Raw genomic sequence first — 18,985 nt, forward strand, 5'->3', positions numbered from 1 at the left:
TATTTGCTAAAAGTGCAGTCTGTTGAACAGCAGTCTGCCAATCAATTTGAATAGAGAAATGAATAAAGAAAAGGGAAACAAGCTCGAGATCAGAGACACAGGCCACTTTTTCAGTGACTCAGTGACTCACTCGTCCTCCGGTCAAACACAACAGCGGACCGTAAAGACGGAGGGAACTCGAGAACTTTGTGATAAATGATGAAATCCTAAATGATGATTATAATAACAATAATGATGATGACAATGATGAAAATGATGATGATGATGATGACAATGATTCAAGCTACTGTATGACTTTGCAATAATCTCACAGACAACGTGATGAGACAGACATTTTCAGGGTATTCAGACCATTTTGTCTGAAACAGATAGCCATTTTGCCCTTCTGGAGCCATGAAAGCCCCATGTCCCAAGTTAGTATTTGACCCCTGCCTCGTACGCCACTCATATGCGTGGCATACATAAGAGTAAGAGCAGCGAGAGGAGGGAGAGAGAGGAGATGATACGAGTCTTGGCGCTGCAGCATGTGAGTGAGTGTAGGAGCTGCGGCTGCTGCTGCATGCCCTCTGGGACAGAAACCAGGCTATGTTATGATATAACTCTTTGAAGGGCTCTTTCTTGGGGGTTCCATGGAACACAGCCATTATTGCTTGAATTATTCACCCGGGTTTTACGTCAGAAGGTCGTCTGCAATATTTGTTTGATTCCGAGCGCAGAGCTGAATGTTCCAAAACTGTCAAGAGTTGTATGGAAATGTGAGAGAAAGTGAGTGAGTGAATATGAATGTGTAAACCCCCCCCCCCCAAACACCCCCCACCCCACACTTGCCAGCCTCCCTTGCTCACAGCTGTGGTGCTCTCTGTGTTGACCATACTGCACTAACCCATTTTAGATAAAGAATAAGGGATTTTTTTTTTACTGTGTTCAATCTGATGGGTATCTTGATTCTCAGTCACCCGGAAGGTAGTAGAAGTGACCGCTGAGTGTATCCTCAGTTTGGCAATTGTTGTCGACACGAAGCTGAGTTTAAAGCTGACATCAAAGCATGAGGAGGCTCAGAGCCGGAGCACCTACTTACTATTCTAAAGACGTCTCACTGCTTATCCACTCACCAGCCTTATCAAATCACCACAGAGGAATCTACTCGCAAATATGGATTTCTTTGTGTGCGTGGTTGTTTGTGATTGTGTTTTTTCCCCCTGTGTACAGATGTTTGTGAGAATTTGTGAGTTTATGTTTGTGTGTGTGTGTGTGTGAGTGTGTGTGTGCGTGCGTGTGCATATGTGAGTGCATGAGTCTGTGTTTGTGTGTGTGTGTGTGTGTGTGAGTGAGAGAGAGAGTGTGTGGGTGCGTGTGTGTTGTGAGTGGGAGGTGACTTTTTTCATGTCCTTCAGACTGGACATAGTGCATTGTGAGGGCTGTCTTTGTGATGGCCTTCTTTGCAGGGAGATGACATTTTGGGGGACAGTGTTTTTGTGAAGAGCTGTTATTAACTACGGCAAGTCATGGACAGAGCAGCACAATATACAGTACACTGCAACAGCCTGGTATTCATCAGGCTGCTTTTTCTAGGTGTGGAGACATTTGCAGTAACATACCCAAGGGCATTCTGTGACATTGTACAGTGCAATGTAGCGTGCTGCTGCCATGGCGACTGTGTTGTCAATGCTGGAGGGGGTGATTAGAATGTGCAACCCAGGTCCTGTCCAGCCTTGAAGCTCAGGGAGAGGTGATGTCACCCCCCCCCCCCCCCCCCCCCCATGCATGTGACATGTCCCCAAGGCACATCGTTGGACACTTGCATTAAACCTCCATATCCAGCCAACATGATGCATAATACCACAGTCCCTTTGAGACCTCCATTCAGGACCCCAGTCTCAGTGGGCTGCCTGTTAAACATGTTACACAACATCACAGAACACAAGGAGTACACTCAAAAAGAGAGACTACTTTATCGAAAATGCTACAAAATGTTGATTTATTGTTTGGAAATGTTCGAGAATGTGACAGGAATGTTTTGCGAATGTTTACTGAAGGTGAGAGTATGTGTGAGATTGTGTAGAGAACGTTGTATGAGGGTCAGAGTAGGTAGGCAGACGTTGAGATACAGTGATGAGTTATTTCGGGATGTCGATTTTTTGAGAAGGTTCCATTGTCAGGGGTAAACAGGAATTTGCGGGGTTCTAAGGTTAAAACATTTTTTGGAATTCTGGTTCTGATACTAAATATGAAATGGAAAGTTCAATAGTGCAGTAGGTTCTTATATTGAAACAAATGTCACTAGTTCTGATATTGAATGGGTTGTAGTAAGTTGAGTAGTTTTGATACTGAAAGTGGCAGAGAATGTCAACCAGTTCTGATACTGACTTTGAGGCAGAGAATGTTCACAATTGTGGTATTGAAAGAGAGGCAGGGAAGGTTCGCTAGCTCAGAAACTGAATGAGGCAGAGAAAATTCACGAGTTGAAATATTGAATGAGGCAGAGAAAGTTCACTGGTTGTGGTTTTGAAAGTGAGTCAGAGAAAGTTCACTAATTGTGGTTTTGAAAGTGAGGCAGAGAAAGTTCACTGGTTGTGGTTTTGAAAGTGAGGCAGAGAAAGTTCACTGGTTGTGGTTTTGAAAGTGAGGCAGAGAAAGTTCACTGGTTGTGGTTTTGAAAGTGAGGCAGAGAAAGTTCACTAATTGTGGTTTTGAAAGTGAGGCAGAGAAAATTCACAAGTTGCAACATTGAATGAGGCAGAGAAAGTTCACTAGTTGTGGTTTTGAAAGTGAGGCAGAGAAAGTTCACTTATTGTGGTTTTGAAAGTGAGGCAGAGAAAGTTCACGAGTTGTGGTTTTGAAAGTGAGGCAGAGAAAGTTCACTAGTTGTGGTACTGAAAGTGAGGCAGGGGAGGTTCGCTAGCTCAGAAACTGAATGAGGCAGAGAATGTTCACTAGTTGTGGTACTGAATGAGTCACAGAAGATTTACTAGTTCTGAATGTGAGGCAAAGAGAGTACGTTAGCTCTGACATTGAGAGTAAGCCAGTAAGATGTGCTTCCCTAGTTGGGGTAGAAATAGTTCCTTGGTTGTCATACTGCGAGTAAAGCAGAGAGAGCTGGATTTGAAGGCAGAGCAGGTCCCATCAGCACAGGGGGAGGGGTGGTGACGTGGAGGGGTGGTGACGTTCAGAATACAAGGATGGATGTCGTTCACGCACGCCCCCTCATGTGCGCTTTGAAGTCACGCTCCATTTCCTGCGCAATCTCCCCAAACTGTGTCCTATGTGTCTACTGCCCATTAACCTTCCCTCCAGCACACTGTGTGCGTGAGTGTACGTGTGTGAGTGTGCATGTGTGCATGTGTGTGTGTGTGTGTGTGTGTGTGTGTGTGTGAAATAGTGAGTGAGTGAGTGAGTGTAATGACCTAGCTGTGTGTGTGTGTGTGTGTGTGTGTGTGTGTGTGTGTGTGTGTGTGTGTGTGTGTGTGTGTGTGTGTGTTAAATAGTGAGTGAGTGAGTGAGTGAGTGTAATGACCTAGCTGTATGGGTGTGTGTGTGTGTGTGTGTGTGTGTGTAAGAGAGAGAAAGGAGAGACAGAGAGGGAGAGGGAGAGACAGAGAGGGCATGAGAGTGAAGTAACGATCGATAGACTCAATAAAAGCCAAACTGGAGAGCAATAGTCTAGCGTTGAGAGCAATAATTTCCCTTAGGTGCAGCAGAGAGAGCAAATCATGTTTGCTGATAATGAACTTGGAGTGCTGTTGTTCGATTCCGACCTGTAAACCGGGCAAAGTGGCCTGTTTCACAACTGAGGGGGGAGATTTTCTCCTTTTCTTATAACTGCCCAATAAAACTGACCCACATCGCCGATATCAGTCTGATTTGGTTTACACTGGTTTGGTTTTCTGTCCTTTCCTGTTCTGCCCTATCCCCCAACTAAAGCCATGGGGACATAGAAGGACCTTAGGTCTCAGGTGCTGGCAAAACATTGAGGAAGGTCAAACGGGAGCATCGCTCTAATAAAACATACCAAGTGGAGACAGTGATGATGAGTATCATTATTACTAGAGTTATGATCATGGACAATTGTAAGGTTCTTATGAAGGCATTTGATTGTACTGCCAGAGCCAGACTCAAGCTTAGCCTTTGTGACTGTTGATGGACCTATGTGGTGTTTAAGGTATAGGGCTGTCAATTCACTGTACGCAAAAGCAACTAATAACTAATACCCAGGGACATTGTTTGGATGTGCAACAGACCTACCATTTGATTGGTGCTCTCCTGGCTCATTGTGTCATAGAAATATTATATATAGCTATGTCCATATATATATATATATATATATATATATATATATATATATACAAATAATATATCTGAAGTTTGTGAGGTCTTGTATTGATATTTTTCAGAAAATATCTCTAAGAATCCGTGATGAACATTATTTTTTTTCTTGTTGTGTTTTATTCTTTGTTCTATTTTTGTCATGTTTTTTCAGATGCGGGGCTCTTCCCAGGGAGGTTTTTACTTTCCTGGTAACCTTCCTCCCTTTCCTGTGTTTTTGTATTGGAACAGCAGCGTTATGATAGGGTGAAGTGGTCAGGGCGCTGGCACATGCACTAGCGTATCCACAGAATGCTGATGCACGCCTGAAGAGAGCTTCAACCCAAACGGAATCCTACTGTATGAATGCTTTACTGGATGTGAGAGATGTAAGCTAACACAAAACTGTAAATGTTGTTAAAGTGCAAAAACTAATGTGTGGAACATGCAAAGGGCCAGAATCTGTCCTCTCCTCGTAAAAAAAAAGCCAACACCTGACTTGTCCTATCAGTAGAGACCTTACCCACCAACGACCAGACTGTCCCAACACACTGTGGCCTCAGAGTTATGGTCACACACACACACGTCTTCCAAAAGCCACACGCTCCCTCTCTGTTCTCCTCTGGGCTTATCTCAGTCCTTTCCTCTAGTCTTCCAAAAAAGAAAAAAACAACTTGTCTTCCAACAAGGGCGATAGGTAAAGGTGACCGGGGCCTTGGCGGTGATCGAGCCAATGGAAGAAGGGCTGACTCATTTGGCCCCCTTTCCCCCCCCCCCCACTTCTGACAGAGAGACTTCAAACACAGTGTTGTTAAGACTCATGAGGTGGGACTCTTCATGGCAACAGTGCCAAAGTAAGCAGGGCTGAACCTACCAACTCTGAAGGCACTATAACGTGAGACTTGTTCAAGGGTATGAACAACGCAGGAGTAAGGACTAACAAGCTGCAAAGAGGACTACCAGTCGGCACAGACTGAGGAACATACAGCAAGTCTTCGACAAGGATTAACAGCCAACAGGGAGGATTTCTAGGCTACAAAGCAGTCCGACCATCTGCAGGACAAAACAATCCAGGTTGACATGAGCAATTTTGCAAAGCATGCATGCACCACCATTTATCAACTCCCATGATAAGGGACGTCTCCTTCTCAGTAACCAGAGACACACAGGCCCTCCCCTCACCCTCTCTCTGAGCCTGCAATCAGACCTGTGTACATTTCTATAGTAACTCACGGCTGACTCGAGGGGAGATGTCTTATTATGGAATATTATTCAATAAAACAAACAGATATATTTGTATGATTGTAAGAGATGACCCTGGGTGATTCTTCTTGCGACTCATATTGTACTGTATGTGTAGTTTTTAGTTTCTACAGTGTCAAATCATGAGTTTTTCGTGTGAGGTGGGACTTCAAGACCTCAAGACGAAGGACATCTGTTACTAATAAAATCATACCTGTGTGTGTGTGTGTGTGTGTGTGTGTGTGCATATGTATGTGTGTGCGCGTGTGTGTGTGTGCGTGCATGCGCACATGCATGTGTGCAAGCTTGTGTGTGTGCATGCTTGCGTGCGTGCATGCCTGTGTGTGCATGTTTGTGGGTGTTCCAGATGGTAATGACAGCTGCAGGTGCTCACAGGTGAGCTGAGAATGACAGGTGACAGACGTGGTTGGCTCCTCCTGGCTAGGCAGGGAGGGCCAGGGAAATGTGTCACACAGCACCCCCATTAACATATCTCTTTTACACAGACTCATTAACACAGGGCCAGAGGTCATCTCTCTGCTCACTCACAGCAGCCCCAACTCTACAACCCTCTAAGGCGCTGCACTGCCATGATGGCTATACATGATTTTAATTGACATTTAAAACTAATTACCCACAAATTACCCACTAAGTACAGACACACTTAATGAGCAAACCGTGTATAGTCTGAGTTGAGATTGACAATTTAAATGAAAGGTTTGGAATGAGAACATTTTGTGACATGCACCATCATGCAGGGTTTAATACTGTATGAGTGAGTTAGCGCTAATCCCTTGTCTTAAAAAAGCGTCCCATATCCCGTGAAACCTCGGCGAGATGATCCTCAGGGCTGAGATTAAACACACACTCATCTCCCTCTGATCAACTTCATAATCAGCCTGCATTTCAAAAGAGCGCAGATTATAAGGAAAAAAAGAAAATGCATCAGAGAGATGAATAGCAGCAATTATTTCTCTTTCGCCACTCCAGGGTTCGTTAGACGGTACAATCTCTGTGCGATAACCGTGCTAACCGGATGACGGATTATGAACCCAAAGAAGAAACAGTAATTATGTTTCTGGGCGTCTGGCGCTGCAGGTTGGGGATCTAGGGCAGGATATTCAGATGGATTAACTCAGGTCACGGCAGTCTATGTTCTTCAAACATGCTGAACAAAATATCTAACCTTTGACCTCAGTCAGGGTCAGCTATCCTCTGACCCAAATATGAGTATAAACTATACATGAAAGGGCCAATCTGGGATTGGTACATCCATTTAGTTGGCTTTTAAATTAATAAGATATTGTTATTGATTTTTGAAGAAATGCCTCAAGAGCTTAGTTCAACTGTCTTAAAGACGATTTTCTGCACTGCTCCGGAGGGCTCCGGATAACTTCGTAGAGCTCAGCATTGGCATGATTGGTTGATGGTAGGTGCCGGAGGTACATTCTCACAAACGAGTGGATGTGTAGAAGACACACTCCGCTCTGCTCCGCTCCACGGAGCACATGAAGCATGAAAGCCCTGACAGCTGCCGAAGCCGCGTCGCCGTAAATGCTGAGCAGACACCACAGATGCCGGATTGACCATCCATCGGCTTTTACCCCATCGTAACCGAAAAATGTAAGCTTGTTTTCCTCCATTGTTTGTGAACAATGTAATTGTAAACAAACAGTGTTTAGCTTCAAAACATGGTTAAAACTATCATTTTGATCTCATGGATGGTCAGTCCTTGCATCCATAGCTTCCTCTATGAATTTGAGAGTGGTTACATTTCTCATCCCCCAGATGTTTACTAAACTAAACTACATATTGACTGCAAAGTGAGAGGGGCGACTTCAACCTTGCTACTGTAGATTAATACAGGGGATATGGAAGCAGATATTTCACCATGTAAATATAAATATGGTCCTTGGTCAAAGCTTAGGGAACTCATCATCAGAAATAGTCACACTATTATGTGACCTTCAGAACAAAGCAATTGCTAAATAACTTAAACTTTAAGTCTCACTCTTGCAGATTGAAAACCTTTCATCTACATGTATACCCACTCAGAGGCATAAATACATTGTGTTTTTTTCTGACACTGGCTTTGTATTCACTGTAGGGAAAAACGATCTGTTAAAAGTAATGATTCATTCATAAATTATTCATAATTCCTCCCAGGAGGAGGAGGAGGGGGACGTTGATGTCAGGAGATGCACCTTGCATGCTGCTGAATTTCCTCATTACATTTACCATCTGGACCAAGAGCTGGGACTGGGGTTCCCCTCACAAACCATTTATTACAGCAGCAACTCCTCCACACACACACACACACACACACACACACACACACACACACACACACACGCACCAGTGCGTGCTAGCACTACTCATACATTCCTCACACTCTATGCCACTCTAAACCATTTCCACACCTCATCCCTACCCTCTCCTTCTGTACTCACATCTTGACCTTGACAGAGTACACTCACTGAGGCAGAGGACCCAGAATCTCTGTTTCAAACAGCATTCTCTCTCCCTGACGCATTCTCTCTCCCTGACGCATACACGGACACGGACACTAACATGCACGCATTCACACACACACAGACACACACACACAGACACACACACACAGACACACACACACACACACACACACACACACACACACACACACACACACACACACACACACACACACGCACACAAATGAATTCACCCATGAGGCCCATACTGCAGTTATTCATCCTTTTAATGAGATCGATTACCTCCACATATAGAATTGCTGTCTTCTGCTGCCCTCTTCTGGATCAACCGAACACATTATTTGCACAAATCTGGGTTCATCACTGAAATAAAGGTTGAAAGTTGTTGAACTATTAGACACTATTTGAAGTGTACAATCAATGAACACAGTTTCATGCTATGCACTCATTTGCCAAATAAATAAGTACACCACATCAATAGAGGGTAACCAATAATGCAGGACAACCTGAATGTTATACACATTGTATTTCTGTCAAACACACACACACACACACACACACACACACACACACACACACACAGACACACAGACACACGCGCACGTACACACACACACACACACACACATGCACAAACAAACAGACACAGTTAGCATGCAGCACCCATCCTCATTGTCCTTCATCATCCTCTCTTCTCTGTCCCTGACAAATGTGTCACTGTTCATTTCACCTTTATCTCTCTCTAACACACTCAAGCCCTCCTCTCCTCTCCTGTCTCGTTCTCCCATTTCAGCTCATGTTCTCATTAGGATGTAAATTTGCTTTATTGTTGGGCCCAGAATGACTGACGGAGGTGAAGGAGAGAGAGGGAGGGAGAGAGGGGGGAGAGAGGGGGGTGAGTGCTCATGGACTCAGTAATGATGTAGGGCATTCAGGGAGGTGATAACAGCAGCAGTTTTACAAATGACAGAGCATTGAAAACACCACTGTGCTCGACCACATATCCCCTCTTATATTCCCCCCTCTACACAGCCATTTGCTCTTTTTCTTGACACCTCTAGATCTCTATCTTACACACACACACACACACACACACGCACACACAAGCGCACACGCCAGCGCGCACACACACACACAAACACACGCACGTGCACACACACACACACACACACACACACACATGCATACAGACTCAACACTTCATATTGTCCACTAGATGGCAGCAGAAAGCTGTAATCACTCCATCAAACCTGGCATGCATGACCTTTTGTCCTAAACCCCAGCATAGCTACAGTGAGTCACATGATCGTACAACATACACACCCACCACTGCAGGATTAGTTAGTGAGTCATTGACATTATATCAAAAGAGACAAAGACAGCGGGCCAACATGTGTCAACTGATACAACTGTACACTCAATGAAAAAAAAAACACAACGCAACTTCAAATTAGAAATAAATACTTCATAGTTATACTTTCTTCCCAAATCCATGGTTTGGAGTATTGTTACCACCACTTTAAACCACAGTTTATTTTGTCCCCACATTATTGGTGTTCGACAAAAACCTACTCTATAATTAACACTATAATCATGACCTTACCTGAACATCTCAATCTGTTCAGGTAAGGTCATGTGCAGGTAACATTCTCCTGAGATGAGTTATTTGACACTACAAACTCTCTTCGAAAGTCAAAACAAATAGGTGTGTCTCCTGCTCTCCCCGACTCTTTCTGCTTTCTGTATCACTCTCCCTCCCTCCCTCCTCCCTTCAGAATAATTTACCTAAAGTGACGTAGGGAGTGACTTCTGTGTGTGTGTGTGTGTGTGTGTGTGTGTGTGTGTAAGTGTGTGAGAGAGAGTGTGAAATGTCTCACTCTCGCATGAGTGATTAGGATTGAGTGTGTGTGTGACAAGGCAATAATGTGTAAGTTCATGTGTGTGTGTTTATATGTGAGGGCAATTGTGTGTGACTACATGTTTCAAGGTATATATTACGGGGTTCTTGCTGTAAATGTGTGGGTGTAAATGTGTGCATGCATGTGCGTGTGTATGCGCGCGTGCGTGCATGCGTGGGTGCGTGTGTGACTGTGTATAGGTGTGTTTGTGTGCTTATAGGTATGTTTCCATTGTAGTTGCCTGCAACTGCTTAGGGGCAGTGTTAAAATGACAGAGGAGGTTGTTCAGTAAACCGGTTAGACTGGTAACAGTATATAACACTCCCTCTGTAAGAGACATAGCAAGTGGGAAATGACAGGTACTTCTATAAGGCCAGAGAATAAATGACAATTACATTATTACTTGTTTTTATTTTATTTTGAAAATATGAAGATGAAGATGAATGCAAGATAAAAACGAACTCAATTATAGATTTCACTCACCGAGAGCCAGAGAGAGAGAGAGAGAGAGAGAGAGAGACTACAGTAAAATCAGGTCATGGTTCTGTCTCCACCTAACTGAAACCTGAGGCTCATCACAATCATCCCCAATTTCCTACAGCCCTCCCACGCACTGCTAACTGTCATCTGAAAATGTTTCTGCCTGAGGGCCCAGCCCACCTAAAAATAAAACCTCTAGTCAGAGTTGCCTGGAAGGCCATCCTGACTGGGATGAGTCCATGGCTGCCACACCATGACTCACAGCTACATTCTAATCACTTCTGATCCCTACCTTCAGCCAGTCAGGAGATAGGCATCCTAAAGTGTTGTTTCATGGAGAGATACACATCATTTGTTTCACTTTTGAGTTCATAAAAAGGTTTCATTTAATATCAAAGGTGTAAGGGTGTCAGACAAATTTTTATTTTCCGTAATGTATTTAAAATGTCAGTAGTGAATGTCTTTTCAATGTTTCAATTCTCTTTTCAATCTTCTTACAGAGTAAAACAACAAATTAACTCCAGCAAAGTAGTAATTGCAGAAAGAGGAATGTAAGAATGGCCATGAACAAATGTGTGCTATCTCTACTTTGATAACAAAGAGGATCAGGAAGTAGAGTGGTTTTAAACTTCCTGTTGCTATTCCAGACTGCTGTTCTCCCTCTGTGTACTGTTACTGCGTCAAGGGGAACAGAGCAGTGAACCGTGAGCACAGAGCAGCTACAGAACCATTCTGCTGGTGCGTTTCCACAACATCTTCTATATTGTAGCAGCGCTGGTTAACACAGCTCAAAAAAGATAGTTGAGACATCTCTTAATTATTAATTAATACATGAACAGGTATTGTACAAGGACAAATGATTCTGCCTTCAGGCCATTTTCACTGTCTCCCTCACGATTGCACTCCACAACTTCAACATAATCTCATGGCAACATGGTTTTTAGGGTGATTCAGTTGTATCCCCCCTGTGTGTTTCCCTGCTAAATTCCTTGAGCTTTGGACGGCACGCCAGGTCAGTCTGTCCCAGTACAAAGACCTCTTTGTTGCCTCAGACTTCACCAAGCTCATATTAGTGAGTAGGCTACAATATAAGATGTGCAGAAGCACCTGGCCATGTTGATGTCAGACAGAGAACCAATACAACAGAGCACCTCACATACACATGACATGTAGTTAGAGTTTATTAGTAGTAGCCTATCATTATTATAACACCTGAGTCAGTTGCCAGACTCTGTTGACTTTCAATATTGTACCCTGTAGGATTCCTTGCAGGCAAATACCACTCTTGGCATTTGAATGTTGTTTTCTGTTAGAGCAGTCACTGGTAGTAAGACATTGAGAAAGGGAGATGGTTCATAGGTCAATAGTAGATATCACATGGTCAATTAATGTTGCTCTCATTTGGTAGGGAGCTCCAATGACATTGTCCTGAAGAAGTGCTGTTTCCATTCAACATTATGAAGTGCGTTATGGATCCTCTATGACCTCTATGACCAGGGAACATTTTACAGTCACCTGTCAATTCAGTTACTTCATCATGTCAACTAATCATGGTGGCTGTAGCTTATCATCACAGCACAATCCCTTCATTCAATAAAGGGCAACATTTAATGGCCAACTTTGTTGAGGTAACTGCAAACACCTATGATTCGCACATTAGCCTATTCAAAATGATTTGGTAAATAAAGCCTAAATATTAAAGGTGCAATCTGTAATTCTTACAACAACAACAATATGGGCTCCCTGCCACTTCAACAGATGAAGGATGTGGCTGGAGAAATGTAACCACTCTCAATATCATAAACAGAGCTATGGAGATCAAAATAATCGTTTTAACCATGTTTTGAAGCTATACAGTGTTTGTTTACAATTGTAAAATTTAGTAAAACAAGCTTAGTCTATATTTTGGGGTCTGATGCGGTAAGACAGTTGATCTAAGCTCACGAGGCATTTATAAGTTATATTATTCAATAATAAATGGCTATATATAATTCATTTAAAAGTCCAAAAATGGATGTACCAATTACAGACTTCACCTTTAAGGTGAGTGATGTAGTATGAACACGTTCAATATGTTACCTACATTACATTTGTTACCTTATCTTCATCATACTTTGAAGATTGGTGAAGTAATAGAACGATATAACATTGCATGGTGGTGGTCTATTTTATACATTACTCATACAGTGACATCATGAAACTTCAGGTCAACAAGATACTGGGGCCGAGGAGCGAAACCGCGCGCGTCCCCGCCCCCTGTGAGAGAACGATTTTATAAAGCTCGTCCTCGATAATTCCTCATTGCATATTCAAGGTGCGGCTTTGGAACAGGTGCCTAAAGAAATAGTTCATTTCGCATTTTAGAAGCGAAACATCAACGGTTGGTCGAAGTTTTGCGGAATACAGCGACATTTCTAAGATATTTTAAACACATAAAAGAGAAAACAAACTCATTTTTAAGACAATTTCTAAACCTTCGGTTTGTGCGGGATTACCTTTTGAGCAGGTGGACAATAAATTCACACTTTCATACGAAGCAAACGTATTTGTAAGACGTTAAGTGGTTTCTTAAGTTTTGCAAAGCCAGTGACTCTGCAACAAGTGCGTTTTTGACTTACTTTAAAGACTTGAAAATGGCAAACTCAGGACTCCAGATTTTGGGGTTTGCCCTTTCGCTACTGGGTCTGATCGGGTTAATCATCGGCACAATCTTGCCCCAATGGAAGATGTCCGCTTATGTCGGGGACAACATCATCACAGCGGTGGCAATGTACCAAGGACTGTGGATGTCTTGTGCATTCCAGAGCACAGGCCAGATACAATGCAAAGTCTACGATTCAATTCTACAACTTGACAGTAAGTGCTGAATCAGTTATAGGAAACGTTCATGTAATACACGTTTGGAAATGAAATTATGCCCGTTATTGTCCATTAGTCTAATAGGTGTCTAAATCTAAGACGTGCAATTAATGCATAAGTACTATATATACCACTCCTTATATCTATATATGATGCTATAAGCCTATGACTTTGGTCGACGGTAAGCCTATATCTACCAGAGAATGAGCATCTCATTATAGGCTAAAAATGACGCGTTTCTTATTTGAAAACTGATAATTAAAATGTAACCGTCATGATATGGTGTTGAAGTTCACTTTGAGGGCAGAAACCGCCATGTCTTGTTTTACCAGACTTGCGCTCATAGCCTCTGTGTTATCTGTTATGTGGCCCATGTTTTGAGTTGATTTACTTCCTATCCATATGCTATTCATTAACTAAACCTCCTGTGCATTACTATCCAACCTCTTTTACATTTCAAAGTTTCCTTCATTGCTCAGGTAGCCTAGTTTGTCATGCGCCTGCAGATTCCCTCTGGCTAACCTGTGTTCTTGAAGACCACTCCCTAGTACCTCAAACAGTCTTAAAAGAATGTATTCACTGTTGATTCGTGGACATGGCTGGGTTGCGCTGTTACCAAAGTAATGATTATCCTGACAGTCATTGTCCTGTGTCCTGGCCGTGCCCACTTACGCGTATGGAAAAAAACCCATACAGCGCCCCCGGCGGTATCGAGGGGGCGCGGACTATAGGTATGATTGGTAAACATCACTAGCCTTTGTTTAGTCAACACCGCACTGAATCTGCACAATATGTCGTTTGGTGATGTCTGACAGTCTCATTTTACCTGCAAAGTCAGCATAAGGCGCGCTTTATTACCGCTCTACCACGTTATAGCAAATACTACAACTGACCACATTGTTTTTGTTCTTTCCTACTCCACTGAAGACAAATATATTTTGTTTCAGTTTGTAAGTTCTTGATTTGACAGTTAATTCCTACTGCTGTGTTGTAAATTTGGAGGGGCGCTTTAAATGACCCTATTTCCCCTCTCATTTCCACTCATCACTAGTTTCAGACCAGGATCCCATGTGGATGAATGTCTGTGGGCACTTGTGCCACCAGCACATTATGAGCACAGCACATACCAACACAAAGAACATCACTCCTGTAAATCATGTCAATCATCATTATTGAGCAACAGGTACATGTTACTGACCACCATCTCGCTTGCTGTCCTGATTCATTGCATGGCCCTATGACTGAGTGTTTGATTTGACAGAACTACTTGTTTTCTGTCCCCTATATGTTCTGTGTATATGTCTGTCATCAGCTTTGCCTCACTGTCCTACTGTTGAGTTCAGTGTGTAAGCTACAGAGTGAGTGCCATCCATTATGCTCATAGTTTCAGATTCTTTACCCATGATGCACCTGTGTAGTTATCTATTGCCACTGTCTTGCTATTACTTCCTACCTGTTTATGGGAGTCTGCTTTAGTGGCTGTAAAACCGTTCTGTGTTTGTCTTGCGTATCAACATGTTGATAAGGTGTCAATAAAGCACTATGCTTTATCACATCTGCAAACATGAACACAAGCCAGTTATGATAAACATACTGTTATCAAAGCTGTGGTCAGATATAACAAGCCAACAAATAATGGCTTGATATCCACTCTGTTGGGTGACGGTGTCATTAGCAAGGAGATGAATTGAATGAATGAGGACTTGTGGACGTTTTTATTATAAACTCAACTCAGTTTACACAATCAGTTTACATTGTGACTTTTTCCATGCTATGGTGGTTGGTGCTAGTAGGGAGCTTCTTGTTTTAAGGTCATTAGCTACCATTTCATGAGTGTTGGAGTTTGAATGGGTCCTGAATCAATCATTCAAATGTATTTGCATAGCACTTTTTTTTTTCTTTCTTTTTTTTAGTTATGAGGTCATTTTGTCACTGTTGACTTTGCAGCCATTTTGATTTGGACTCTTTTGAATGCCAGGTGCAAGCAAACTACCTTCTGTTTGTTTAGCCAATGGAAAAGCAGGCCATTTCTTGAGCGGCAAGGCTTGGGAGTGTTTCTATCTTGTAGTGAAACCTGAACTCCCCCATCTCTGCCATAACTGGTCTGACCTGTTCCTGTCGACTGAGCTGGTGAGGGGGAGGGGTGACACACACAAACACACACACTCACTCATTCAAACCTCAAGAGGGTTTCCAGTTGGAGCCGGTTTCTCTTGCACCTGACTACAGGTGCATTGGGAGAGGGAGTGGTTCAGGCAGTGAGACAGAGGATTTGGAGTACAGTGGAGAATGATTTGCATGCATGTGGACAATCAGTAGCTACACATTATCCCAGGTTTTTGAGTGAACAGGCCATCAACCATGAGGATATTTACAGTACACAGATACAATTGGTTTTTAAAGCATTTCATTCTGGTTACTAAACCACTTATGGCTGAGTTCTCAAACAGGTCTTTGGTCAGATGGGACTGCATGGTCAGTGTATTTGACTAGGCAGTTTTTACTTAACCTTTCTATGAAATGATTACAATTTCAAAGGAGGTTCAGTTCAAAAAGGTGGTACTAAAGCATGTCCTCTGATTAGGAGGTTACGATATTGTCGGGCATGGCCTGAATGCCCTCTTTGGGATTTGATTGATCTTTGTCACTGTTAATGGGAACGCCTGTTGAATAAACTCTCTTCAACCCCTTCAGGTGCCCTCCAGGGAACGCGTGCCCTGATGATCGTGGGCATCATCGTGACGGTGGCTGGCCTCGGCGTGGCTTGCATGGGAATGAAGTGCACTAACTGTGGAGGAGATGACAAGACAAAAAAGTCTCGCATCGCCATGGCAGGAGGCATCATCCTTCTAATTGGAGGTGAGCTACCTTTTTAAAAAATCATTGTAATTTGCTGTAGATTCTCTTCATGAGCTGGTCATTCAACCTGAAATTCTCTCCCTCCACATCATAGCTCTGGCAGCAACAGTTGCCTGCTCGTGGTTTGCTCACAACATCATCAAGGATTTCTACAACCCATTCACCCCCGTCAACACCAAGTAAGTACTGCATCTAGCCAACTAGTCTTTACCCCTCCTTTATGTTCCCTCTTTTCAACTAGAATCTTCATATCCAGTTGTCCTCTACTACATATGTCCTTGCACCGATGCTTGTTTAAACTCACCTCACCCTCTCCTCCAGGTATGAGTTTGGGTCAGCCATCTTCATCGCCTGGGCAGGAGCCTTCCTGGATATAATCGGAGGTGCCATGCTGGCAGCATCCTGTCCTAGGGGCAAGTCTACGCCCAGGTACCCCATTGCCTCCACCCGACCCCCCAGCAGCACCAAGGAGTACGTCTGAGCAGTAGCACCCCATGGTGCCAGGAGGCTGAAGGAGAACATCCAGATCAACATCGGTCCAACACAAGATGGCATTTGGTTCCTGCCAATTATAGGCCTACTTATAATTCTATAGGCCAACTATTCTATAGGCCTACCTGTTTGTGTTTAACTACTTCTGTTTTTTTTAATTTTATTTTTTATATACCCCCTGTTGCTTACTGTATATGAGGATACCATTGCAAGAGAAATCTGCTTTTTTGTTCATTTATATATATATATATATGTGTATGTAGAGGACTGCTCATAATGTTTACCTCTGTCTAAAGGAGTGCATATAGTGAGTGTGTCAGCCTCAGGGAGAGCCTCTGCTTTTTTACCCTCCTCCTCTCACGCCATCACTCCAGTTCTCCCATGTCTGTTACTGTAGCCTACATGGACAGGCCAGATGATTGTAATGGTGAACAGGATCTTAATGCTCTGGCATTGTATGATGTGACAGCTAACCCTCACCCAACATCATTGAGTAGCCATATCTTGGTATTCTAAGATGTAACTGTGCCTTTTTCTGTAAGTGTGCCTTTAATTTACCTGATTATGCTAGATATTTTGATTCCAATTAACATGAATACAAGTAGTTGTGTGGGACAACACAATATGAGAAAATCATCAGTCATATTTTTTTTAGCCATTGTTTTTGTTCCAAAGTATTTTTTATTTTTTTTAGGATTTATTAGTGGCTCAGTTTTATGTAAGGACAAAGGGAGCACAGTCCTCTGAAGATCATTAGTGTTGGCCACTAAAGACCCTGCTTGAAGGAGGACATCTGTTTAGATAGATTAGTTTTCCCAAGGTCCAGTAATCAAGTGCCTGAGAGTAAAGTTGGGGGGGGGGGTTCTTATTCTCTTAACACCTGGACCTTGCTAAAACATCTGTTCCCTGTAACTTTCACTGGGTTTGCTGGAGTTATGTACTGTATACAGTGATGGACTGATGACACAGTTGTTATAATCTAGATCTCTCCCTCAATATCAACAATAGGATTGCGAACTATAGAAGTCTGTGTAATTGATCTCGTGGACAAGTTCTCTCCCAGCTCTCATTGTGTCAATGAACACTTTCGCTTTGAAGGGAATTTCTGTTATGTTCCCAAGAGTAGTGTAGTTTTTTTTGCTTTGTTTTTTTTAAGTTTGCCTTGTGTAACTAAAACAAATGGTGAAATTGTATATTGTTTTTGGCATACTAAAATTACTTTGTGGGATTCAATGGAAGATATACAAGAGTTTCTTACCAAAATAGCTACTGCGGGTGTAGCTTTGTCATTTACTGTAGATAGAGTTCAGACTGGGCTGAAGACATCAGCTCACCTTGTAAACACAAGCCATTACAAATAAGCAAAGCGAAAAACAAACCGATGTCCAGAACTAGTGTTTCCACAGTACTTGAACCTAGCCAGTACTTTCAAATCTATGAGGGGGGCCATCAAGAAGTGCATATGGGTATGGGGCATAGAGATACCCAAGAGTAGTGACAGCATGAGGGATGCCATGTAGTCAACTATGGTGGGACTTCCTATGAGCTGGGAAGGCATGAACCAATTGGATCAACCCATGATCTTCTTCAATAGGTTCATCTATAGATTGTAAATGGATTTCAGGTGCAGGACATCTCTACTGGTGCCAGCAAATGACTGACCTGACAACGCATCCTAATCGCCCGCGTCACATGCAAGTGTTGAGGTGAAAAACAGTTCTCTCCCACTATAATTAGTTTGGGTGTCCTTATCAGCCGAGTCCGTCAAAAGGCTCTCTGTGCGCGCCTAGGCTGTCAAGGCTGTTAACAGAAGCTCTGTCTCTATTTCAGACACTTGCGCCGGGTAGTTCCATCCACTGGGGTTTGTTTTGGTGTTGTCTTGCTGTGCCACCTGACAGATCATATCAGGATAGCCTCCACAGTGGGCAGCACGTTGACGCCACACAGCAGAGTATATCAGGATGAGGGGTTAGACACTGGAGCTGAGTCGATACTACACTCCAGCACGGCAGGTGACAGTGAATCACCAACAACTGATTTGCTCCCACTCAAATCACAGAAGATGAAGAAAGTCGACTACATGGCGCTATATACAATCACAGTTCATTTAGGGGAGTGTGCACTCTAGTGTTCATAACTCTATGGTATGGGGATTGGCCGCGGTTTTGGCCTGAGCCTGTTTTGCCTGAGGCATATGCTCCTATATGCTCCAATGGTAAACAGGTCTTTTTGTAGTAGGTAGCATAGATTCACCTGCACAGAACACAAACACAAACCAGGTTTTATTTCAAAAATGAATTGCAGATTTAATCAAGTCTACACAAGAATTGTTTGAAGAGCTTAAGGCAAGTGAGACAGGTGAATAAAAAGTTCTGGGCA

General features: G+C 43.0%; 1 protein-coding gene across 1 annotated transcript; it reads left to right on the forward strand.

Moving 5' to 3' along the window:
• The first annotated feature begins 12,716 nt into the window (after positions 1 to 12,716).
• cldn7b (claudin 7b) lies at positions 12,717 to 18,985 on the forward strand. The gene is made up of 4 exons (XM_083686834.1): positions 12,717 to 13,252; positions 15,950 to 16,114; positions 16,209 to 16,293; positions 16,436 to 18,985. The coding sequence occupies exons 1-4, from the start codon at positions 13,030 to 13,032 to the stop codon at positions 16,593 to 16,595; spliced, it is 633 nt and encodes a 210-aa protein (XP_083542960.1). The 5' UTR covers positions 12,717 to 13,029; the 3' UTR covers positions 16,596 to 18,985.

The sequence above is a fragment of the Argentina silus genome, assembly GCF_951799395.1.
Source record: "Argentina silus genome assembly, chromosome: 2".
NCBI classification, from domain to species: domain Eukaryota; kingdom Metazoa; phylum Chordata; class Actinopteri; order Argentiniformes; family Argentinidae; genus Argentina; species Argentina silus.

Bases quoted from the DNA above. Each gene is read 5' to 3' on its own strand.
- cldn7b (XM_083686834.1), top strand. From the start codon at position 13,030: ATGGCAAACTCAGGACTCCAGATTTTGGGGTTTGCCCTTTCGCTACTG. The intron at 13,253-15,949 runs GTAAGTGCTGAA...CAACCCCTTCAG, and splicing joins TTCAATTCTACAACTTGACA to GTGCCCTCCAGGGAACGCGT. The intron at 16,294-16,435 runs GTAAGTACTGCA...CCTCTCCTCCAG, and splicing joins TTCACCCCCGTCAACACCAA to GTATGAGTTTGGGTCAGCCA.